This window comes from Ailuropoda melanoleuca, chromosome 20, assembly GCF_002007445.2.
Source record: "Ailuropoda melanoleuca isolate Jingjing chromosome 20, ASM200744v2, whole genome shotgun sequence".
Lineage (NCBI taxonomy): Eukaryota > Metazoa > Chordata > Mammalia > Carnivora > Ursidae > Ailuropoda > Ailuropoda melanoleuca.
In genome coordinates this window covers 27,816,787-27,840,762 of record NC_048237.1, presented here as the reverse complement: position 1 = coordinate 27,840,762, position 23,976 = coordinate 27,816,787, and the positions used below count along the sequence as shown (strand labels likewise).

Here is a 23,976-nt window from a genome sequence, read left to right as displayed (position 1 = left end):
GTGAGGAACGCAGATGGCATGAGCGCTCCGAATGCCTGTCTGCCTCTTGGACATGGCTCGGACCCAGGCCCAGCTGGATCACAGCCAGACATGGTGGGAGAGCACCTGAGAGATTATGTGCCTTCTTTGCTGTGCTCGTCAGTTTAGCAACTGGCGTGTGCTGAGCACTTCCAAGAATGAAAATCTCAGATTTCGGCTCACCTGTGTACGCTGGTCCAAAGACCAATGCAGAACTGGTTCTCCTACATGATAGCATAATATGGGGGAAAGAGCAAGCGCTCTGGAGTTGGGCAGATCTGGGCTCAAATCCCACCCTCTGTGACACTCGTTAAGTGAAACTGGCCAGGCTACTACACTCTCTTGAGACCTATTCTTCAGTTGTGAGATTAGAAAAATATCATTTCCCCTTCACTGTTGTCGAGGGATAATCCATACAATGCTTCTCGTATAGAGAGGGTGTTCAACGGCTATTGGCTTAATGGGCTCCCTGGGAACCAGGAGGGATGATCTTTTCCTCTTAGAAGGAAAGAGGGACTAAAGATGGGGTAGCAGAACCCACCAGCAGTATCAAGGGTCATGTATTTCAAAGTCGGTGGCGTGGAAGTTTGACCACCCTCCTTGTCCACTTCTAAGAAATAAGGAAAACCAACCACTCTTGTTATGGGAGCTTAGTGTTTCTCTCCAAATGGCCTAACCAAAATAATACAAAAAAAGCATGCTTTGAGCTGTCAGAGGACAAGTGGGCTCTTGTGGGCTTCCTTCTAACAAGTAACTTACAAGAATCACATGCTTTAAGGAGTGGCCACATAACCTTTTCATGTGCTAGGGTCATGAGAATCTGACCTGTCCCCGGCTTGCCTGGCTGGGTCACAATCTGAATGCACTCTAATTTGGGACCCCTGTGGCTATTGGGTGTGGTAGGAAAGACAACTGGGACACAGGGGGACTGCTGGCTAGGGAGGGTGGCAGTTGGCTCTCCAGCCTGGCCCAGGGCACCAGGACACTGTGGTTTTACAATCATCCATAATTAAGCCCGATGGCTCAGGGCGCCCTCTGGTGCAAAACCCAAGCACTTCTCCACTCCCAGACTGGTTCTCTCTCTCATCCGTGCATTCCGCGCTGGGCCCTCTGGCCTCCCTGCATCCCACTATCCTCACGGATTGGACAGATAGGGACCCTAGGTGCAGTATCTGGTTTTGCTTTGGTCGCATTAACTTCAACCCGGTTGGTTATTTTTCCTCCCCGGAGACTTTTGCTCCCTTGGCTTGGGACCAGATCCAGTTTTGAGCCAGCTCGTAAGTACTAAGCCCACTAGTCTTCAGATTACTGCACCTGCACTACCAATGTGTTGATCTGTAATATTTGTTTCCAGGCTTCGCACAATAACACCAGGCCCCTCCACTCATTGCTGTTTTTTACTCCAAATGCCATTTCTCCCAAATACCAGCAAAGAGGAAGGAGAGAAGGTGGCTGGCTGCAGGCCCCAGGGACAGATGCTGGCAGTCACCATGCAAGCTTTGGGGAAGGGCCCACACTTCTGCTCCCACCACTGTTTACACCCGGAAGCCGAGAATGTCGAGACGGAATTCTGGACTTTTCCGAACGGGAACATTTTTTATTCAGATACTAATTTTTGTGTGACGTGGTCCATGATACCTAAGGCTCCGCCTCGCCACCCACTCGGCGTCCTGCCTTCATCTTCCCGACTAAAAACAAAATCAAATCCGCCCCCTCCGTTGGCCACTTATAATAATCTTCCTGAGCTCATCGTATTGAATCATTTCTTCATTTTCTTTTCACCTAATTTAGTGTTTCTCCACTTTTTTCTCATCCCTGGCTTCTCTTTAACAAATATCAAAAAAAACCCCCAACAACCCTCACTTCTCAATTCATGTTGTTTTAGCTTTCAAAAATATAAATACCAAACCCAGTCACGGCTAAAAGACAGCTCATTGAGAATACAGGCTATTTGTTTTTAAATGACACTCCCTCAAACCAAAATATCTTCCTCGCCACCTCCCCTCCATCACGGGGAGGGGACCCTCCCTTTGAGGATCACTGCCTGGTTCAGGTATGAGCCTCCAGGCTGACTCAACCGCTCTACCTGCCTGCCAGCTGTAAGAAATCCGAGTGACTCAGGAGAGGGTCTCAGGGAGTCCAAGCAACTCAGGCTGCTCTTGCCTGGCTCCAGGCCTTTCCCTCCAACCTCCTGATGGGCAGTCCCGCTGGGCTACATTTCATTCTCAAAACTTGAATTCAACATCTTCCCCCTTGAGCCAGCTCGTTGCCTTGACCTCCTGGCTTCCCTTCCCATCACATTATTGTCCCAGGAACCTAGGGACCTCAAGGACACTATTGGGGTCCCTCCCTCCTTTGACTGCCATATACCACAAATCACTCAGCCTTGCAGAGTCTTTTAATAGAGTCCTCTTGTAACCCCTCGGCCCCCCATCCCTTCCTTCCTGTCGGCACCGCTGGATTTCATCACAGGCTGCTAGGAGCCTTGCAGGAGCCTCCTCCCCTCCTGTCTGCCCCAACTCCTCTGTGCCAAGTTTACCCTGCACACACCACCAGCCTTTCACCATCTTGCTCAATAGTTCCTGAGTGTGTATTATGTGCTGGGTCCTGCAGCACGGGCTAGAGAGCACGCAGGACGGAGATTCAGTGCTCCCATCCCAGCGTGCATTCTGGGCAGTACTCTTCCTAAACTGCCACTTTGGTCATCTCTCTTGTCTGTTCGAAACCTCCAGAGGACTCTGCCCTGTCCCCTGCTATACTTCTAGCTCTTGGGGCGAGTGTGAGGCCCAGAGGGGACCTCAGCCTTGGTTTGTTGAATGAAGCACGTGGAAGGAATGGGCATCTGTGGCGGCTGGCTAGGCCCTTGGCATGGGCTTGAAGGTCTGGCCGACCTGAGCTAATGTTTCTCCGACTTTCTTTCCTAGTTTTGTGAGTTCAGACAAGTTACCTAAGTGCTCTGAGCTTTTTGCTTACGATGGGATTCTGGCAACCACTTTGCAGTGTGGTTGAAAGTTTAAAGCCTGAGGTACAATTATGGGGAGCACACAGTAGGTGGTCAAACACGATAGTGGGTATCATCTTTGAATATGTAGGTGTGTGTGTGTGTGTGTGTGTGTGTGTGTGTGAGAGACAGAGGAGAGGACAACGTCATGAAATCCTGTGTGAGTGCCAAGCCAGATTCCCAGCGCCCGTACAGTGTTTGTATCGCTTCACTTGACCTTCATCTGTCCGCTACAAACATTGTTTCAAGTGGACAGGCTTCGTACCCACAGGCTTGACAAACACTGTCTGGTGCCTCCCTTCTCCTTCCGTCTTAGATGTTCTTATAAAACAAACCTCTGTGCGGAAGAGTAAACTCGGAAGAAAACAAACAGAACTTGCTTCTTATATTAAAGACAACACATGCTAACACATTTCCAGCGTGCCCAAACATTGGCCCCTCTTGAGTGCATCAAACACCAGTTTGCTACGTTGTGCTTCATTTACATAGGCTGACGGTCACCAGGAAGCTCTTCTCTTTCTGTGGAACAGAGGTCCTGTTCTCAAAGTGTGCTCCCCAGACTCCAGAGTCAGTATCACCTGGGAACCTGTTAGAAATACAGACTCTTGGGCCTGACCCCAAACCCGCTGAATCAGATATCCTGGCACGGGGGCTGGCAATCTGCCTTTTTGCAAGCCCTCCCAATGATTCTGGTGCAGCCTGAAGTTTGAGAATCACCTGTGTAGAAGTCACAAAAATATAAGGAGACCGCATTTTTTTTGCATAAATTAGTATAAATTTCAGTTCTATAGGCTTTAAATGTGCAACTCTTGAGGTCTACATTTTTGTGTCATTCAAAGCTGTTGCTGTTGGGGTAGGCCTCTGTTGGCCGCACACTCGCATTCCCGAGGTCGCACCCCTGCTGTTCCGTAGCCCACCAGCACGGTTCTGCTTTGGAGTGTATGCCTGTGCTTATCTTTTTTCCTAGAAAATCCTTTCTCTTTTTCCTCTGCCTGTCCAAATCTTACCTATCTTTCAAGCTCCAGATAAAATCTCCTGATGTCTCCCCCCACCCCTGCAGCTTTCTGTAACTTCTCTTTCCTTTGAGTGACAGGACCTATTTCTCTTTCTGCTCTGAGCTTTTTCAGAGATGGGGACTTCTCTGATTTGTCACTCCAATCCTCATGGTGCCTTGAGAGGGCTTTAAATATTGGAGGAGCTTCTATGAATATTGAATCACTTGGAGTAGCTCACTGAGACAAGTTCAGTGATGGTGGTAAACCTTGCCTTGGTGAATATTGCCCATATCTGTACACAGAGTGGTACAGATAGGTACCTACAGATAGGTATGTAACCTATCTGTAACATAGGTTAAGGGGAAATGTTCCCATGGGTCTCACTGATTGTACATGGGACCAGCTGACGGCTGGGTGGATATCATGGCTGAAGAGTTGGGAGACACCAGCATACTGCACACAAGGGTCCTGGGCAAGGAGGTTTGCTGGGCCACCTGCTGGCAGCTCATCAGAAATTCCATTCTAGGGCCCTCGCTTAAAAGTAGGAGAGACTCCATGGAGTGTATTCATAAGAATGTACTCCAGGATTGCGAGGGGGAGTAGAACCGTCTGTCGTAATGAGTTGAAGGTCTGCCGTGGGGCAGAGTGATTGGATTTATCCTCTGTGGGACCCCATGGGTAAAAGGAGAAAGTAAATTAACTAAAGGCAAACTCTCTGACTTACTTGCTAACATACCACGAGCACCCAGCGTCAGAGCCTGCCTGGCACAGAAAGTGGACTTGCTCCACGTTTATTGAATGAATGCAGGAACAAATGAAAGCATAGACATAAACAGCATGGAGGTGGACATGTCTCTCTGCACAAAGGACTTTCTAACAGTCCCCCGTACTGTAAGCCCCTGAAGACACAGCTGGCTGTTATTTGTCTCTTGACTCCAGCCTCTTGCACAAAGCCTGGGAAACTGTAAGCCGCAGGGGCCCAGTTGGCCAATGATGGGATGGGCCTTCTGGAAAGTGGTGGACTGGACAAGGAGTTGGAAGGTTATAAGAAGGGATTTAGTGCCAAAGGGCCTTAGACTAGAAGATTTTGAGATCCCTTTTGGCTCCGATTCCATGTTTTAGGGCCACCTAAAACATGTGCCTGCTGCCTCAAGAGCCCTCCTGGTGAAGTCATTCGTCTTAGGAATGGGGTCAAAGTAGCGTCTTCGTTAGCATAGCCTGGAAGCTGGCTGGCTGCCCTTTTCCAGGGCTTGCTGAACAACTGGCCACTGTCTGATTTCTTTAGGAATAGAGGAGGCCATAAAGCTTCTGATGCTCTGAGTATGTCTGAAGATTAAGGAAATTTAAATTTTATTTTATAGTCTGCTAAGTAATGGACAATCAAGGTAGGTGCATTTCAAAGAAATGCATGAAGTTTCAAAAGATGAAAGATCAAAGTTCTTGAGTATGTATCTCCTTAAACAAGGCGGAGAGGGAGTCAGTGGGTGAGAGGACCAGTGTCTTACAAGGAAAGGAGGGGGAGGTGCCTGAGAACAGACACCATAAAGTACTAATCGCTGCCACCTTAATTAGCCTATAGACTCTAATACACAAAAACATACTTTTATTTCTTGGGAATCACAGATTACCCTGTTTCATTCACAAAGTTTTTTTTCCCCCCACTTCCCAAACTACTTACTTGTCTCACACTTGCACAGGGAAATCTTAATTGCCCAAATCAGTTTCATTTTAATTCAGTTTAAAATACTTTAATTTCTCCTCTGATGTCTCCTTTGACTCATCGGTAATTAAAATGTGTCTATCCAGTTTTCAGACACCAAAATCAATTTGGAAGTGAGGTTTCTCTTTTGTTGTTGTGGTCTGATGTTGTCCTCAAATGTTTATACAAGAGACTTTCATCTCTTCTCTGTTACTTTCCTTCATAAGGAACCTGGATATTTATTTTTCCTCATATTTGGGAAGAGTTGGCTTCCAGGGGCAGATGCCTACCTTTGATTTGCCTTTACCTGAAGACTATCTGTGGGATGGTCCTGGCATTCAAGGCTTCCCACAACCTGGACTAAATGGACTAACTTTCCAGAGCCGGTGTATGTGTCTTCATTATAAGCGTCTGCACAGCTATACTATTTTCCATTTCCCAGACATATTTGATTCTGTTCATTTTGGTCTCCGTGAGAGACGGTCTCTCCCCCAGACCCTCCTGGAAACCATCATCCAAAACACATTTTAAGTGCTCCCTGTTCCATGAAGTCTTTTTCTGGTCACCTGGTGTGCTCTCTTCTTAAAATCTATGCAGCTTTTTTCTTTTTTTTTTAACCCCCTCTCTTATTGCCTTTATAATAAAGGTCATTTACTTTCTTATTCCTCTTACTAAAATCTAAGCCCCTCCTCCAAGCAGGCTAAGTTGTGTCCCACAGTGGAGACCTCTATAGACATCAGCTGAAACAAACTAATTGTGATTCGTTTTGCTTTCCTCAATGTGCCTGATTGATGACTATTTTAGATTTTGCCATGGTGGGAACATTTGGAGGCAGGAGAAGAATACTGGAGTGGCAGAGATTTTGAGGGGATTTTAGGAGACTCTGGTTCTTGATTACCTCACAGACATAGCTGACAGAGGGGAAAGAGACATAAGCCACAGAATGTGGGCCACCTGAAGAAGACCTCATTTTCTCTGTGTTCTAGGACCCTGCCGTGGGGGAAGTATCCTGTGTGGGTGAAGGCCTCTTTCATGAGCTCATTAACTCTTTATAAGAGACAAAAATCACTGACTAATAGAGTGATTGTGTGAGAATGAACATAAATATTAATGAGGAAAATGCCTATTTTCTTGCACCAACACCCACTACAGGCCTATATAAGGTCTGGAGGAAAAGGAAGGCTTCTATTTCAAGCAGATCCAACCGTGAGCAAAGCACACGTTTGACCTTCAGCACCATGACTTCTCATCGCTGCAGTTCTCTCCGAGGTGGACAGGTTCCAGAGGCCAAGGCTGCATCCCTGTGCCTGTCAGCCACCGTGGCACATGCCAACCGAGCGCGTGTGGGTTCAACCCCTCTGGGCCAACCCAGCCTCTGTATGCCCCACAGCTGCCGCACCGCTTGCCCCTTGCCAGGGACCTGCAACATTCCCGGCAACATTGGAGTCTGTGAGAACTATGCGGAAGGTGTCCCGAATGGCAACGAGAAGGTGACCATGCAGTTCCTGAATGATCGCCTGGCCAACTATCTGGAGAAGGTGCGCCAGCTGGAGCGGGACAATGAGGAGCTGGAGACCAGGATCCGAGAGTCGAGCAAATGCCATGAGTCCACCATGTGTCCAGACTACCAGTCCTACTTCCAGACCATCGAGGAGCTCCAGCAGAAGGTGAGGTTTGTGGTGCTTCGGATCAGGGATTGGCAAACCATGGCCCATCTGGCCTACTGACTGTTTTTATAAATAAAGTTTTATTGGTACATGGCCATGATCATTCATTAATGTATTGTGTAGCTGCTTCTGTGCTCTAATGGCAGAGTTGAATAGTTGTGACAGAGATTTGTGACCTTCAAAGCCTTGTATATTTACTGTCTGGTCCTTTACAGAAAAACTTTACTGACACTTGCACAAAATTTTCAGGGCCTGGATTGGGAGTGGAAACAGACAGAGTTGAAAAAAAATTTTTTTTTTGATTGTGGGAAGAAAATTCCTTGAGTGCAGATGAACAGGAATATGTAAAAGATGAGATGTAGGATTTGATTCTCCAGGATTCTGAGTTTATGTTTACTTAGTTTCAGTACTTACAATTCTAACATTGTAGTTGCAAAAAGAGTGCAACCTAACTTCTGGCGCAGTACGAGGCAGCATGTTCCAATGTCCTTCATGAGCTGTATATGGCCATTTAGTAGCACTGATATCTTCTGTGTATCTACTGTCCCCTTTGATAATCAATGCAATGATTCTTAAGAAACTACATCTTCGTTTTGGAGATAGGAGGACAAAGAATGTCAAATAGGAGCCACAGAAACCTGGCTAGACTCACAGAAGACCTTTGGGGAAGTTGACCAACCCGCATAAGGGACTTCTTATAAAGAATGGGTCCCCCTTCGTCTAAACCTTTCATAACCAGCCCATTGTTCTGCCTAGACTTCAGATCTTGTTCATATCAGGCTGAGTATCACGGCTGGCAAAATAAAATTAAGTCTCTGTTATATGTTCAGTTTGCTATTCCTTTCCATCTCCCAGTTCCTTTGGCTGTATGCCTTCCACCTTTGCCAAGCATCCTCGCGCACAGCCCCTGCCCCGTATCACGCCAGCATCTCTTACGTGTTTGGGAGTTTGTGTTGTCCAAGGTCACGTTGCCCTTTGAATCTCAGGCCAATGGAACTTCTTTTGACCCGAGGCCATTGATGGCTCTGGAGATAGTGAATTACCAAGCCTACTTTCTTTCCCCAGATCCTGTGCATCAAATCTGAGAACAACAAGCTGGTTGTGCAGATAGACAATGCCAAGCTGGCTGCCGATGACTTCAGGACCAAGTGAGTTGGGGTGGAACAGGCAGAGGGAGGAGCCAGGTGCCTACTCCGACTTCTCTTTTGTGATGCAGTTGGCATCAGAGATATAATTGACCAAGATCCCAAACCAACAGCAGGAGAAAACAGAGGGCATTATGCCCAAGATCTTGAAAGAACACTCCTCTGCCCCTCAACTTTGTATGTTCATAACATGCTTGAGAATGCATCACATACTCGCTGCTATTATTCCAAAGACCTGGGAGGTAGGCAGGGCAGTGATGGCTTCATCCTTGTGTGGGTACCGGAGCTCAGGGCCCAGAAGCGACCTGCCTGAAGTCACGTGGCTATTGAGGGATAGAACTGGAACCTGGCCTCACGTTTCCTACCCTGAGGCCGTTTCCTACCAAATTCTGCTGCCTCCGTGAGGATATTTCCATACTGCAGCCCAACCAATTCGTGAGCACGAGTAACTCATGACAGAAATCATGCTCCACTGTCTATGATGGAGGGCTTGTGAAGGTCCAAAGGTTTATTCCACCCGAGAAAGCCCAACCTGGGAACAGGAAAGGGCATTGTGTTGTTTTGTCTTTCTTAGAACTCTGTGGAAGCCTCAATCGTCTGGAGCTAAAGAAGCCATTTCCATCCTCCCATCTGGCATTTGGCTTCTAATCTGAGAGAGAACCCAGGGTCTGTGTCAGTGGGGGGCTTGAAAGAGGAGGGTCTGCAGGGATCACGTGGCCTTGAAAACTGGCTGGTTACTCTGCTGCCTCCCCTTTGGCCATCAGGCCATGAGGGCAGACGCTGGCCTTGCACCTGCCCCAGCACCCTCAGTACTGGCCACTCTGCCTAGTGGGGCTTAGGGTCAAATGAGTGGGGGACACTCCATTGCTTTCTGGGCTGGGAGCGTGCCACACAGGAAATGCCAACTCACAATTAGACTGCAGAGGGACGGTCAGTGGAGTGGCTGCTGGTGTCCTGGGGGCCCCTCTGCTCTCTCACCCTGACTCCCGTATCTTTCTTGCTAAAGGTACCAGACGGAGCACTCGCTCTGCCAGCTGGGGGAGGCCGACATCTGTGGCCTGCGCAGGGCACTGGATGACCTCACACTCGCCAAGAGTGACCTGGAGGCCCAACTGGAGTCCCTCAAGGAGGAGGTGCTCTGCCTTAAGAAGAACCATGAGCAGGTACATGGCCCTTTGTGTAAGACTTTCTGGGGGTGAATTTGGGCTTATTTGGGGGAAGAAATGAAGCTCTTCCTCCTGCTCGGGGTGGAAGCTCTTCAGGCCTGGCCTCGTGGTTGAGCCTCGCAGGCTACGGAGGTGAGCGCCCACTTTCAGGGGGCACTGGCTCTTCACCCACAGCCTCTGGAAGCATCTAGGCTAACGCAGGTGGTGCCCCATCCTCAGAGGAGCACAGGGAAATCACTGGGGAGGGTGGGAAGTGGGAGATGCGGCTTTGGGGTAGAGGGCAGTGGGGGCTCCACAACTGCGATGTTCTCCTCCTGTGCCCACAGGAAGTCCACATTCTGAAGTGCCAGCTGGGGGACAAGCTCCAGATTAAGCTGGACGCTGAGCCCACTGTGGACCTGAGCAGGGTGCTGCAGGAGATGCGGTGCCACTATGAGGCCCTGGTGCAGACCAACCACAATGATCTGGAGGAGTGGTTCCAAGATCAGGTCCTCACAGGGTGCTGCCTCGGAGCAGGGAGGGACCCAGGCTTCCACCGGGCAGGGGGGTGATCGTGTCTCTGTGCCCTTGTGCTTTAGTCTGAAAGCATCAGCAAGCAGGACATGTCCTGTGCCGAGGAGCTGCGGTGCTGCCAGTCAGAGATCCTGGAGCTGAGACGCACGGTGAACGCCCTGGAGGTGGAGCTTCAGGCCCAGCACACGCTGGTGAGCTCCTCTGCATGCCTGGAAGCCCCAGCTTGGCTCCCATTCCCAAGAGTAGTTCCTGGTTCAGGAGCTGCCTCCCTTAAATACAGACCAGGACACAGTTCAAACTTGACTTCTTGCCTTTGCAAGAACTTTCCCATAGATGTGGATGCTGAGGGAAAGGACATTTACCCATAGGAGGGAGGTCCCGCAAACTTATCCTGAGGTCTACAATGAAGAGCAGTGGCACGTGGTCAGTTCTTCTAGAGGAGAACTGCTAACAGGAGCTGGATTGTTCTCCAGGCCTGGCCGCACCTTGGGGTGTCACGGTCTTACTGGAGAGACAGAGGGCTGCAGTCCACGACTTTCCACTGGCTTCCCCCTTTGGTATTACAGAAGGACTGTCTGCAGAATTCCCTGTGCGAGGCTGACGCCCGCTTCGGCACCGAGCTGGCCCAGATGCAGATCCTGATCCGCAACGTGGAGGAGCAGCTGTCTGAGATCCGGGCTGACCTGGAGCGGCAGAACCAGGAGTACCAGGTGCTGCTGGACGTCAAGGCCCGGCTGGAGGGCGAGATCAACACGTACCGGAACCTTCTGGAGAGCGAGGATTGCAAGTGTGTACCCTGATGTTTGTGCCAATGTCATGTGTGAAAGCAGAGCCCTCTTGTGGGGATGATTTGAAAGGAGGGGTGGCATTGCAGACTGCATCTCTGGGGACACACTTGCTACTCGGTAAGCCTGGTGAGCTGCCTTGACTTAGAGTAGGGCGTGCAGGAACTTTACAGCTCATGCCATCCATGCTGCCGACCATGTTACATTCCCAAATGCCAGTCGCTGCCACAGGGAGCCTAAATACTGAGAGCTCAGTGCATTTAGGTTTTGCTAAATTCTCTCTGGAAGGAGTATTCTAGTAATAGGGATTCTTCACAGTCATTGTTAAAAAATATTGCTAAGGGCATTTGCAGCCATCCTTTCACTTTGTCCTTCCGTTGTTCTGGGCAAAAGCTAAGGTGGCTAGAACATCCATTAAGCAATAAGGAACAAGACTGGAGGCTATGTGTCAATAGGGAGGGCAGCTGACCTCTGCCTGCCCTTGCCTGGCCAGCCTTTCTGCCTTTCTCGTCCGTGTTCCTTTGCCTGTGGCCAGAAGGGCTGGCTTTACACAGAGGCACCATGAGCTCTGGTCCCAGCTCCACTGTGGGCTTTCTAGGCCTAGCAGGACCTTTAAGGTCTCTAATGCCCTTTTGCTTTTCCGATTTTGAAGTGTCTGTGTACTCTTGTCTTTCTTGCCCTTCTGACATCAGTGTTTCAAACATCTTTTTCTCTCCACAGGCTCCCTTGCAACCCATGCGCGACCCCAGCCTCCAGCACCCCCCGCCCAGCCCCTGCCGCCTGTACCCCCTGTTCTCCCTGCCTTTCTGGGCCTCCTCGGGCCTCTTGTGGCTCCAGCTCAACGCCCCGATGCTGACCACACCTCAGCCTGAGGGATCGGGAGATGGGAACCGTCTGCAGCCCTGCTGGCCCCACTCTGCAGGCCTGTCCGCCGCGGCCTTGCTCCCTCGGCCAGCCGGGCGGGAGACAGATGCTGGGCGGTGCTTCTCTGCTGATGGGCTTTCTAGTCCAGCAGCTCAGCCCCGGCCCCTGGATTTGGGCTTCCTGTCTTTAGGCTGTCTCGAACACTCCTTTTGCTCGCTTCTCTTGCTTCACAGTCTGAGAATTGGTAGGTAGCCTGGTTTTTATTTTGCTAATAAACTTCGCTTTGGCAGCATGAAGAGCCCAGGGCCTGTGGTCAGTGTCTCCACTCCACGCCAAGAGTGTTGCTGAGGGCCCCTTGAGCCAGCTGTTCCCGCAGAAGCAGGGCTTGGGCTCCCTCACCGGAGGGGTCCTGGGAGATGGCAAGCCAGCCAGGACCGCACTTAATAATGGGCCTGCAGCACAATGGCGCCGCTGAGAGAAACGCAGCCATAACTGGGCGTCTAAAGCCTATTTAGAGCCAGAGTCACAGAGCTTTTAAAACACACGCACCGGGGCGCCTGGGTGGCACAGCGGTTAAGCGTCTGCCTTCGGCTCAGGGCATGATCCCGGCGTTATGGGATCGAGCCCCACATCAGGCTCCTCTGCTGGGAGCCTGCTTCTTCCTCTCCCACTCCCCCTGCTTGTGTTCCCTCTCTCCCTGGCTGTCTCTGTCTCTGTCAAATAAATAAATAAAATCTTTAAAAAAAAATAAAATAAAACACACGCACCAACGAAAATCCCCCCTTATCAGGATGAAGCCTCTGGTCCTTGCACAAAGGAAAAGCTCAGGTCAGGGGTGCTGCCGGGACCCTCTAGGATACCCTACTTGAAGTAAGCTTTTGTGATCACAGGCCCGGGATGAGCAAGGCACAGTGCTGGGGCTTTACAGCTCTTGTGACACAGGGTCCCTCCAAAGCCTGCAAAGAGGGAGCAGTTGGTGGCTGAATCAAGACTCGAACCATGGTCTCTTTGAATTAGGCCCAAAGCCCATACTTGGGAAGCTTTGAAGGGAAAAAAATTAAACAGGAGAAGGTTTAGGGTGGTGGTTGTAAAAGTGTGCTCCTCCAACCAGTCGTACCTGCTTTACTCGGGGGACTTCAAGGACATGCAAAGTCTTGGGCCCCACCTCAGACTTTCTGAATGGTCAGTCTGGTTTATTGAGCCTTCCAGGTGATTCTGTGCATCCTCAAGTTTGAGAACCCCTGGGTTAGGGGGTTCATTTGGGGACTGAGCCCCTTATGGGCCAGATACACTGTGGAAGGAGTTGGCCTCGGCTTCCTATAGATCCCGTGTGTGAGCAGGGATCAGGATAGCACCTTTCCCCTGCACCCTGTGGAGCACTGAACGTATTGAAGGATGGTGGTTGCTGAGCCTGTCAGACTATCAGTCTAGAAAAGGCCAAACGGGGCTTGGAACTTGTAGGCAGTAGAAGCATGAACCAGAAGCTCCACGTTTAGGCGGTCATGGCCAAGAGCAGCATGTCTCCAGAGCGCAGCAGCAGAGCCGGCCAAAGATGGGAAGCAGTGAGTTCCCCATCACTGGAGGCATTCAAGCAGGGTTTTTATAACCACCTGGTGGGGATGTTGAGGAGGTTACTCCGGCATCTGATAGGGCCGGATGAGACGGTTGTAGAGGGTTTTCTAGTCCTCCATTTCTATGACCCCCTGCAGTCTAGGTCTTATTCATCGGTGAGATTACAAGTGTTAAAGCACAGCTGACACACGGACCCCAAGGGCTGGTTCTTGTCTTCCCTCTGCTCTGTGAGCTCTCCGAATTAGAGTAGCCTGCTGAGAAATTTACCAAGTCCAGCCCATCCTGGTGCAGGACTGACCCTAGTCCCAAGCCCCAAGGATGGAGAGATCTTAAGCCAGGGCCCAGTTGTTGTGCCTCCAACCGCTCTCAAATCCAAAATCCTGCCTGTTGGTAACCGTCTGTGTGGACAGGACCGATTTGCTTGGGAGGCAACAACACTTCCATCACAGGAAATCTGGAAGGGTCAGAGGCTGTCACACCCTTCCCTCCCTCCCCCTCTATTCTGCCTCTGCTCTTTTTCCCAAGCTGTACAGGTGTTTGGGTCCAGGTGACATCTCTCTCTCTCTTTTAAAAAGGATTTTTTAAAAAAGATTTTATTCATTTTGTGAGAGAGAGAGAGCACACAAGCAGGGAGAGCGGCAGGCAGAGCAGGCAGAGGGAGAAGCAGGTTCCCCACTGAGCAAGAAGGCAGACACAGGGCTCAATCCCAGGACCCTGGGACCATGACCTGAGCCAAAGGCAGACTCTTAACCGACTGAGCCACCCAGGCATCTCAGGTGACACATCTGTGAGGGTAGGTCCCAATAAGAAAGAACAATCTTGATAAGTCTTAATTTAGCACCTCTCTCAAATACCTTTGCCTCTTCCTTTGTACTTAAAAAGCTCCTTTCATCCAACAAGTTCAAAGCAGTCTAACAAAATAAACCCACTTATTCTTGCACCATGATAGTAGGTAAGCATTGTTTTTCCCTTTTAAGGAGAGGGAGAGAAGGTGAGTCATTGAGTGGTTGAGGGATTCTTCTGGTGACATGAAATGAGTCAGTGGGGCCCCAGGGTAATTGACCTGTGTTTCTTAAGTTCACATCCAATACTCTGATTATAATTAAAGGAGGAGCTTTGATGAGACATTGTGTGTGTGTGTGTGTGTGTGTGTGTGTGTGTGTGTGTGGTGTGTGTGTGTATGTGTGAAGTGGTTTGGGTTCCTGGGAAGAAATGCTGGGTGGAGCGATCACTGTGCTTGGGGAGGTGCGAGGAGCTTCCCTGGAGACCAAACAGTCCATCATTACCACCATCATCACCATCATCACCACCATCACCACCATCATCACCATCATTGAAGCTCACATTCATCGAGCTCTTACCACGAGCCAGGCACTCATCTAAGTTATAGATAAATTTATGCATATAAACTCATATAATCCCCATTTTGGAGTGAGAAACCATGGCTCAGAGAGGTTAAGTAACATGCCCACGCTGCCACAGCTAGTAGGTGGTGAAGCCAGGATTCACGTCCAGGCTGTCCACCTCCAGAACTGTGCTCTTAACCACTGTGCTTCCCAGAGGCCAAGTCTCCGACTGTGTCAGCAGGATGACAGAACCATAATCACCCCATTGTTTTGATTCCTTTTCCTTGAAGGAAGCGGTAGACCGTTTATGCTAGCAGAAACACTGCTGAGAATTTCTGCCACCAAGGGCGGTGCAAGAAATAAAGGTTGTACCGCATTTCAAAATAGCCTGAGAACCCTGGCAATTTTAGTGACTGGAAGTCACGGAAGAAGGTCAACTCACCCCCTGCCATTGTTAAAAACATTCTGTCTACCGAGGAAGAGGAACACAAGAGAAACAGTCAGAATCGCTTACCTATCCGTCCCTTCACCACTTATTTTTTTTTCAAGATTTTTTAAAAAATTTATTTATGTGACAGAGATAGACAGCCAGCGAGAGAGGGAACACAGCAGGGGAGTGGGAGAGGAAGAAGCAGGCGCATAGCGGAGGAGCCTGATGTGGGACTCGATCCCTGAACGCCGGGATCACGCCCTGAGCCGAAGGCAGACGCTTAACCACTGTGCCACCCAGGCGCCCCCGTCCCTTCACCACTTATAATCCACTTTCACATCCAATTTGAAATCCCCCCAACTCCAGGGAGAGGCAGAGCAAGCTCCACAATCCGCATTTTGCAGGGGGAGAGGTTCAGGGTTAGGGAGGGAAATGAGTCCCCGAGGTCTCCCAGTGGTCTCTCTCTCAAGCTCGTTGCCCTGTCCCTGCACTCAACCCTGCACACAAACTGCTGGTTCAGACCCACTGTCTGATGCTGGGGTGAGGTGGCTCAGAAGGATTTTACAAGGCCAGGGAATCTCCCCGAGGAGAATCTTCCTGGTGTTTACTCCCATCCTGCAGGGTCTTCCCCACCCCAACCACAATTCAGAGCTTCTGGGCTTTGGCCGTCCCCTGGCTTTTTCCAGCTGAGGCTCCCCCTTTAAGCTGGACTTCTGCCCAAAACTCCCTTGCTTGCCTCCCCTTTCTCCCTGTTGAGTTCCTGGACACGGTAAACACGTGCCCCAAGGCCTTTCCCCAAGAAGCCTCTGCCCTGCAGTACATCTCTCTCCTCCCCAGGGGGCAGACTTGTGCCTGTTCACCAGCTGGCTCACGTGTCACCCCCATTTCCCCATGTGAATCTCAGGCCCTTTGACACTTCCTCTTTCACTTGCTTGATTGAACATCGCCTCTCCTCCTTCTGCCACCGCATACTGTGTCCCTGGAGACCTCTTCCACCTGCTTGGAAGCTCACCCCAAAGCCACGGAGCCTCTGGGGAAGCTTCAGGGCAGGCACACCACTCAGCTGTGGTCTCCAAAGCAACAAGAACCAAATATCAAAAAACTAATGACCAGGCCTGGTGGAAGACGGGATTCTTAAACGGATTAGGGCTCTGAAGAGACCGCTTGTTTGAATCCTACCCCTGAGTTGCCTAGAGAGTGGGGTTACTATGAAGTCTTTTTCGGGATACAGGTAAATAACCTGAAATGGTTTCATCCCCATCTCCAGGCAGAGAATCAGAAACTGGTTTAAAATGGTCTGACTGGAGGTTGGGGCAGGAAGAAGTGGAAGAGGAAGGAAGAAACTTTTGGAGGGGGGGGAAGGGCCCAATTACATCACCTTACATTAGAGTTCGTTGTGGGCTCTTCTGTGCACTCAGTAGGACCTAGAGCTCGCAGAGGACTGCAGCATATCATCTCCCCACCGTCCCCGTGTCCCCGTCCGGGGCCCCAGCCCTGGGGCTGTGCCAGGTGCTTCGCCGATGTTCAGTAAATGACTTCTGCCCTTAATGTTGTATATGCTGTTTCTTAATTACATTAAATACAAGCATACTTCCAGATACGTCCATCTCACACCCCTTAAATATCTCACCTCCTTACCTTGTTGTTTCTCAGGTATTTTAAGAACTCATATAGCCTGAATTGCTCATAAAAATACAATCCCCTACCAGAACTACGATTCTTCTGTTCCAGTGTAGCCCCGTCCCAGCATGCAGACGGTACACAGTAATGTGCTTTGAATAAAATTGATCTAAAGAAAGAAAGTGGGCTTGATCGTCCCTCGACCGCTCAATTTCTCTTTGAGTGAATACAATTTGCAGATAGTGCAATTAGGAAATCAAGAAGTACTCAAAGTCGACTCTAGCCTGTGTGAGAGCTTGAACACCTCATAGTGCCGGAGTCCCTTTCCCCCCACTAATTTGAGAAGCAAATTCACTCAAGCCCACTCGTATTTTAAAAACACTGCAAGACAGAAGCAAGATTTACAAGGCACGGCAGCTCCGTGTTCACTCACCGGTCACTCTGTCTGCCGTCCCTCTTCTGAATTCTTGTGCCATCGCACCTGCGGGCTGGCCAGCAGGGAAAAAGGAATCTCCGGTTGTAACCAGTTCGTTCCTGCGCCTTTGGTGTGGCTGCTCGTTGGCCATGACCTGAAGCCAGTGCAGCTCTGAAACCCTTTGCTTCTTTCTTCCTTTCTCCTGTGCACACCTTAGTCATTCAGGAACAGGTGGCATTGTCCCCTTCTGACCATATGTTGCCTGGTATAGACAACCCTGTATTTCTCGGCCACAAACAAATCTCACACTGGATCGTGGAGATGATGCTTTGGTCTGGGCACCTCGGGAAATGTCACTTCTTTTGGAGGCCTCAGAAGTGTGGTCCCATGTCTGTAGATCTTTCCCGAATCATCTCTATTTATGTCACGTGGGACACTCAGCGGGGTGGGCCAGTCTTCTGTCCATGGATCTCGGTCGCATTGGCTACTTCTCAGCATTGTACCCTCCAGGGTCACTCACTTGAAGATGGCTCAGTCTTAGCAGTGAGGCTGCGCAGGGTTCTGAGGACCCCTTCCTTGCCTCATACTGACCACACTGCTCCTGGTTCCCATTTCTCTGGTCTCTTGGCCTTGTATGCAAATTCCAGTTTTGCTTTTTTGTTGACCCAATTCGTGAATCTTCTTGTTCTTAGACCTAAACACTCTCCTTGGACTAAAGCCCCTGTGAGGCTGTGCTGGCCCATCAGTGGGCTCTGCCAAAGAGCTTGGAGAACTGCTGCCATTGGTCTGTGCTCAGGGGCCAGCATCCCCAGGTAGGGAAGAAGGCAGGGGTGAGGAACAGCTCTGGGCTGGAAAGCACTGGAAAGCTCCAGCCTGTGCTCTGGAGCAGGCTGACAAGAGGCAGGAAGCAGGAGGCCAGTGTTGTTCTCTATGAGCAAACACTCATTAGTCTGATTGACAGGCCTTCCCATCTGTCCCAAGTCCCGCTGAAGCGAGACAGAGGCTCCCTACACCTGGCCTTGCGTCCTTCCTCTGGAAAGTCTCAGCGGTGCCTGCCTCAGGACCCACCTATTTCTGCCCCTTTAATTGCCTGGGAGGAAAACAAAGAAATTTTAGTTTTATTATAAGTCTGGGGCTTCTTTGTAGTGTGGTGGGGCTTTCCGTCTGAATGGCATTATAACAAGTGGTGAGATAATGGCCCTGGAGAGGGTAGATGGAGGACCTTTTATCTGAGACCCAAGCGGAGTGCCGCATGAATACCTCATGAAAGCTTGTTGGGGAGAAGGACTCCAATAAGTTGTCAATAAAACTACCACTCTGGCTGGCAGCCAAAGCCACAAGGGAAGTTGAGATGCTGCTACCCAAGGTGCAGGGGGTACCCTAGTGCTGCCTATAATTATGCAACCTTTATATACTCAGAACTTCAGCCACCCCCTCCCACAGACCTTCTGGTGCCTTCCCTCCCCTCCCAAATCAACCCTGCATGACTTCAAGCTTGCTCTGCAAAATCTGCTTCTGCTGTGTCTCAGCAGTTTCTGTCCCAGGGCCCAAGTCCTTGGATTCAATTATACCACCACAGAGCCCTCCTCAGTACCTTTCAACGTTTGGTTCTTAAACCAGATTGTGTGTAACCCAGTAAGGCCGGGGATGGGAGCCCAGGACAGGATGGGGTCCATCTTCCATGTCTATTTCACGGAGAGGATTGGGCAAAATCTTAGAAAGTTTAACTGGAAATTGTAAAACTGCGTTTTTTAAAAAAATATTAAAGCCAACATGGGCACATGATGGAATATAAGGTCAATTCACATGAAGTTTTAAGATCAACCTCCTTGAGGAGGCTCCTTTGGGCAATCTCCTGACTTCGCCGATTATCTGCTCATGCTAGTCTAATGCTATGGACATTTCAGTGGTAAGGTTGGACTAGCAATGCCTTCTTCCTTTCCAAGTCAGCCCCAGATACCTGGACAGTCAAAGCACATTTATATAGATCTCTCCGTCCTCCTTCCAAATGGTCTCTTCCTCCAGAGGCTTCCCTGTTCTTAAACTAATTTTCAGAGCCTCTTCCTTTGAAACTCTTCTTCAAACCATGTACATGAAATACAGAAGGCATTTCACAAACTCACAAACAGCTGCCCATCCTTCTCAGCCATGACCCAACTCAGTCCTTATCCACCTCAAGGCTTTCAAGGCTTGGGGTGCTGCACCATTGAAGGATTCTTTAAGCCAATGGAAAAGGAGTTCAATGCAACTTCTTCTTTGACTCAATCCAAGTCTATCTCTAGAAATGCCAGGTGGGCCAGGAAAGGAGTCTGGGTACGGGTTTACAGGATCACGTAACACAGAAGAATGTCATTGGATGGACCAACTCCCAATTAATGAGGGCAGATACCTGGGCTAGACTGTGTGGCCTCTTTTAAGATCTACCACAAAACTCTGATTTTATGGTTATACTGCCTGAAGAGGAGTCCTGACTTAGCAAGAAGCCCAAGTAAAGAATTTTATGGGACAAGGGACTCTTCTGAGGAAGGCAAATAACAGACTGAGGGAAGGGCATTTGAAAACCAGAGAAGACATAGAAAGAAAAAAGACATTACATACCATGTCCACACCCTCTGTGGAGAGAATATAAATCCTCCTCAGAGGAAGGAAATCCACAGGCTCCTTGGAGAACTTGGACTCTGTGTTCAGCCAGGCGCCTTGCTCCCTCCAGCACCATGCCTTACAACTGCTGCCTGCCCAACCTGAGCTGCCGCTCCACCTGCTCCTCCCGGCCCTGCGTGGCCCCCCAGCTGCCACACCTGCACCCTGCCCGGGGCCTGCAACATCCCCGCCAACGTGGGCAACTGCGGCTGGTTCTGCGAGGGCTCCTTCAATGGCAGCGAGAAGGAGACCATGCAGTTCCTGAACGACCGCCTGGCCAGCTACCTGGAGAAGGTGCGCCAGCTGGAGCGTGAGAACGCGGAGCTGGAGAGCCGCATCCGGGAGTGGTGCCAGCAGCAGGAGCCCTATGTGTGCCCCAGCTACCAGTCCTACTTCCGGACCATCGAGGAGCTCCAGCAGAAGGTGAGGGGGTGTCATGTGGGGGTGCAACAGCAGCTGACTATCCTTGAACAATAAGACATTCTCAAGTTCAAGCGGCCCTCATAGTAGAATCTTGTTTTCAGATTCTGTGTGCCAAGTCTGAGAACGCCAGGCTGGTGGTGCAGATCGACAACGCCAAGTTGGCCGCGGATGACTTCAGAACCAAGTGAGTTGTTCAGATTTCACACTGATGTCCACTCCTTTTGCTTCATCTCTGGTTAAAGGAAAGGGATTTCCATAGTTTTACTGAACAACACTTCCATCCATTGGTTGTGAAGCATTCTGTAGAGATTGAGAGGAACCATGCAAAGGAAGCACAAAAATATATGGAGACTCAAATCAATCTGTTTATATATGGATCAGTATTTGGTCTGGACTGAGCCTCCAGAACCCTCTGTCTCCTGGGTCTACTCATTGCAGAAAGTGGAAAGGCTAAGTACATGGGGGCTATCAAAGGTCATTCCTGTGGGTCTTGAAGGTCTACTGGTCACTGCTTTGACCTTATCCTTGCACAGGTACGAGACGGAGCTGGGCTTGCGGCAGCTGGTGGAGTCAGACATCAATGGCCTGCGCAGGATCCTGGATGAGCTGACCCTGTGCAAGTCTGACCTGGAGGCCCAGGTGGAGTCTCTGAAGGAGGAGCTGCTGTGCCTCAAGAGGAACCACGAGGAGGTGAGACCAGAAATGAGAAATGAAACCTGGCTCAGCCTCAGGCTGAGGGTAACTTGAATGATTTGGGATGGCAGAAACTGGAATATGAGGTCGGGGTTGATGTTACAATTTTCCTTTAAAAAACACCAAAACTTCATGATGAATGAAGAAACAGAGATGAGACCTATTCATGTTCCCAGATAAGATGTATGTTTCACTCAAAACTGGTGCATCATGTGAGTTTCCTAGAGCCCCTCCAACAGCTTGTGATTGGTTACTGAGCTGTAGAACAAGGCTCAGCGTTGCTGTATTCACCCTGTACAAAGTCATCTGTCTCCCCAAAGGTCATAGAATCAAGCCTGTTGGATCGAAGTCTCCACTCTTTCAAGTCTTGATGAAAAATGATCTGGGATTCCTCCTCTCTCCTGGAGGGGTCATGCCACGACCTTATTTGATGGCAAGAATTGTTTGCTATACAATCTGAAATTGTACCGTCAATTCTTTGTATTACGAGGTCTTCTGAAGCCAATCTGCAAATTGGGAACATTGGGTGTTATTCCATCTTTGGTGGCATCCGAGCAAACCCTGGGGAATTCTTTTTGAACCCAAGTGCCATGGCACAGTTGTGTGAGGAGGGAGCTGTGCTACATGGAGCATGGAGCACTTTGCCTTGAACTATCACAGACTGCTCCACTCACAGTCTCTTTTCCAAGGAAATAGACTAACAGGGCTTCAACAAGCAAAGTCTATTCTTCATTGAGGAGAGTCACTCTTGCCTTTTCTGCATCCACAGGAAGTCAACACCCTGCGCTGCCAGATCGGAGACCGCCTCAACGTGGAGGTGGACGCAGCCCCTGCTGTGGACCTGAACCGCGTGCTCAATGAGACCAGGAGTCAGTATGAGGCCCTGGTGGAAACCAACCGCAGGGACGTGGAGGAATGGTTCACCACCCAGGTGGGCATCTCAGCACATGGCCGCTCGAGACCCTTGGCCCCGTGGGGCCCTTGAGGCAGGGTCTGACCCTGTCTTCTTCCCTGTGCTGTTTCAGACCGAGGAGCTGAACAAGCAGGTGGTGTCCAGCTCGGAGCAGCTGCAGACCTGCCAGGCGGAGATCATCGAGCTGAGACGCACGGTCAACGCCCTGGAGATCGAGCTGCAGGCCCAGCATAACCTGGTGGGTGTTGTTCAGGGTACTGGCCACACTCTCCTGACCTCGGGGAGCCTGGGACTTCTCTGGAACCCCCTGGAGAAGCTCCCTGAGGAGCAGCTCTGTGACATTCCTTACCTTCTCTGCACAGAGGGACTCCCTGGAGAACACGCTGACGGAGACCGAGGCACGCTACAGCTCCCAGCTGGCCCAGGTGCAGTGCCTAATTGGCAACGTGGAGTCCCAGCTGGCTGAGATCAGGAGCGACCTGGAGCGGCAGAACCAGGAGTACCAGGTGCTGCTGGACGTGCGGGCCCGGCTGGAGTGCGAGATCAACACGTACCGGGGCCTGCTGGAGAGCGAGGACTGCAAGTGAGTAGCGAGTTGGAGGTATCTGGTGAAGCCACGCTCACATAAGCGAGCTTCTCAGTTGCGCTCCAGGCAAATTTGCATACTTTCAAAAGGAAATTTTGCCTCCACACCAGACATGATCAAACAGAATTCAGAAGACACAATATGGCCATCATTAAAAATACAGAAAACAAGAACTGTTTGATGCACAAACTGAAATTGTACCGCCAATTCTTTGCATTCTACTGTGATCATATAGATATAAGATCGATGGTATTTCTTTCATTTTACAAGACTGTCTTGAGTAGAGGGTACGTCTCCATACACTACCTTATCTGACCTTGTAGTTACAGCCAAGCAGGTTGGATCAGTATTCTTTCCATTCTGTAGGTGAAGAAACTGGGGCTTGGAGAAGGGAAGTGACTTTCCCAAGGTCACTAGCTAGGAATGGACAGTGTTGGGAGTCAAAGCCAGAGTTCTAGAGTTTCCATCTAGCCCTTTGGGCACTACGTGGTAGGAAGACCATTAGCAATTTGATAGGGAGCTTTGCAGCAGGTGAGCCTGTGGCTTTCTCTGTTACAGGTCAGGTCAAATCCCACAGGTCAAATTCCACTCTTGGGGTCTCTCTTATATATACTGTAAGCCTCCCTCAATTCACCTTTTCCACATCATTCTTTTTCTCTAGGCTGCCCTGCAACCCTTGTGCCACAACGAATGCATGCGGATCTGCCGGGTCCTGTGTCTCTAATTCCTGCGCCCCCTGCACGCCCTGTGTTCCCCGCCCACGCTGTGGGCCCTGCAACTCCTTCGTGCGCTAGAGCCCGGGGCTGCCAGAGGAGCAAGGAGGCAGGGCCCAAGGTTCCAGAGCTTTGACCCGGCACTGGTTCATTCGACAAAACTGGGCAGAAAACACAGTTTGCATGGCTGAAGCTGCCCCAGTAAGGCATCCATGAAACTCAGCCCACCTACTGCAGACCTTCACTGGGGTCTGTTCCTTTTTCACTTGCCCAGGGAACCCTCGGAAGTGCCAGGGCGTTCCTTTGTAACCTGCTAATAAACTTGATTTCCCTGGCAAAGCAGATACCTTTCTCATTGGTATTCATTCGTTCTGCCGCACCCACCACTTGAGCACTCTATAAAAAGCCACTTGAAAGTCAGGCTACATAATGGCCTGACTCTTGGATACAAGAGCCGTTCTTTGCCTGGAGGGCAGATGGCTGGCCTGGCGCCCTGGACGCCTGGGTGAGGCAGGCTGTCCGGAGGGAGGGCAGAGCAGGGGCAGTGCTGTACCCCCATCTCCCCTTGACCATTCCTGCATGTTTCCCACTCTCCCCTCTTGACCTGGACATCTCCTAGAGCTGACTGCATCCAAATCCCAAACTGAAGAGGCAGGAGCTGGACATGAGAAAGAGGCTCTGGGAAGTTCATCGTTTCTCAGCAGGAAGTTTCAGGTCCAGCTGTATTATCTGGGTCTTGGTGGCCCCGGGCGCTCCAGGCAGCCTCAGGAAC

The 23,976-nt window shown here is 50.3% G+C and overlaps 2 protein-coding genes across 2 annotated transcripts; both read left to right on the top strand.

Moving 5' to 3' along the window:
* Positions 1-6,951: 6,951 nt before the first annotated feature.
* Positions 6,952-11,845, top strand: LOC100475729 (keratin, type I cuticular Ha8). Its single transcript, XM_034648683.1, has 7 exons — positions 6,952-7,380; positions 8,446-8,528; positions 9,532-9,688; positions 10,018-10,179; positions 10,270-10,395; positions 10,771-10,991; positions 11,710-11,845. Exons 1-7 carry the CDS (start codon positions 6,952-6,954, stop codon positions 11,843-11,845), a joined length of 1,314 nt encoding a protein of 437 aa, XP_034504574.1.
* Positions 11,846-19,906: 8,061 nt separating this feature from the next.
* On the top strand, positions 19,907-23,548 carry LOC100463921 (keratin, type I cuticular Ha1-like). Its single transcript, XM_034648398.1, is given in 8 exon segments — positions 19,907-20,016; positions 20,018-20,299; positions 20,401-20,483; positions 20,833-20,989; positions 21,762-21,923; positions 22,018-22,143; positions 22,268-22,488; positions 23,153-23,548. Coding segments are annotated over 8 exon segments (1,230 nt in total). The 5' UTR covers positions 19,907-19,950; the 3' UTR covers positions 23,286-23,548.
* The last annotated feature ends 428 nt before the right edge of the window (positions 23,549-23,976 follow it).

Bases quoted from the DNA above. Each gene is read 5' to 3' on its own strand.
- LOC100475729 (XM_034648683.1), top strand. From the start codon at position 6,952: ATGACTTCTCATCGCTGCAGTTCTCTCCGAGGTGGACAGGTTCCAGAG. The intron at 7,381-8,445 runs GTGAGGTTTGTG...TTCTTTCCCCAG, and splicing joins TCGAGGAGCTCCAGCAGAAG to ATCCTGTGCATCAAATCTGA. The intron at 10,396-10,770 runs GTGAGCTCCTCT...TTGGTATTACAG, and splicing joins TTCAGGCCCAGCACACGCTG to AAGGACTGTCTGCAGAATTC.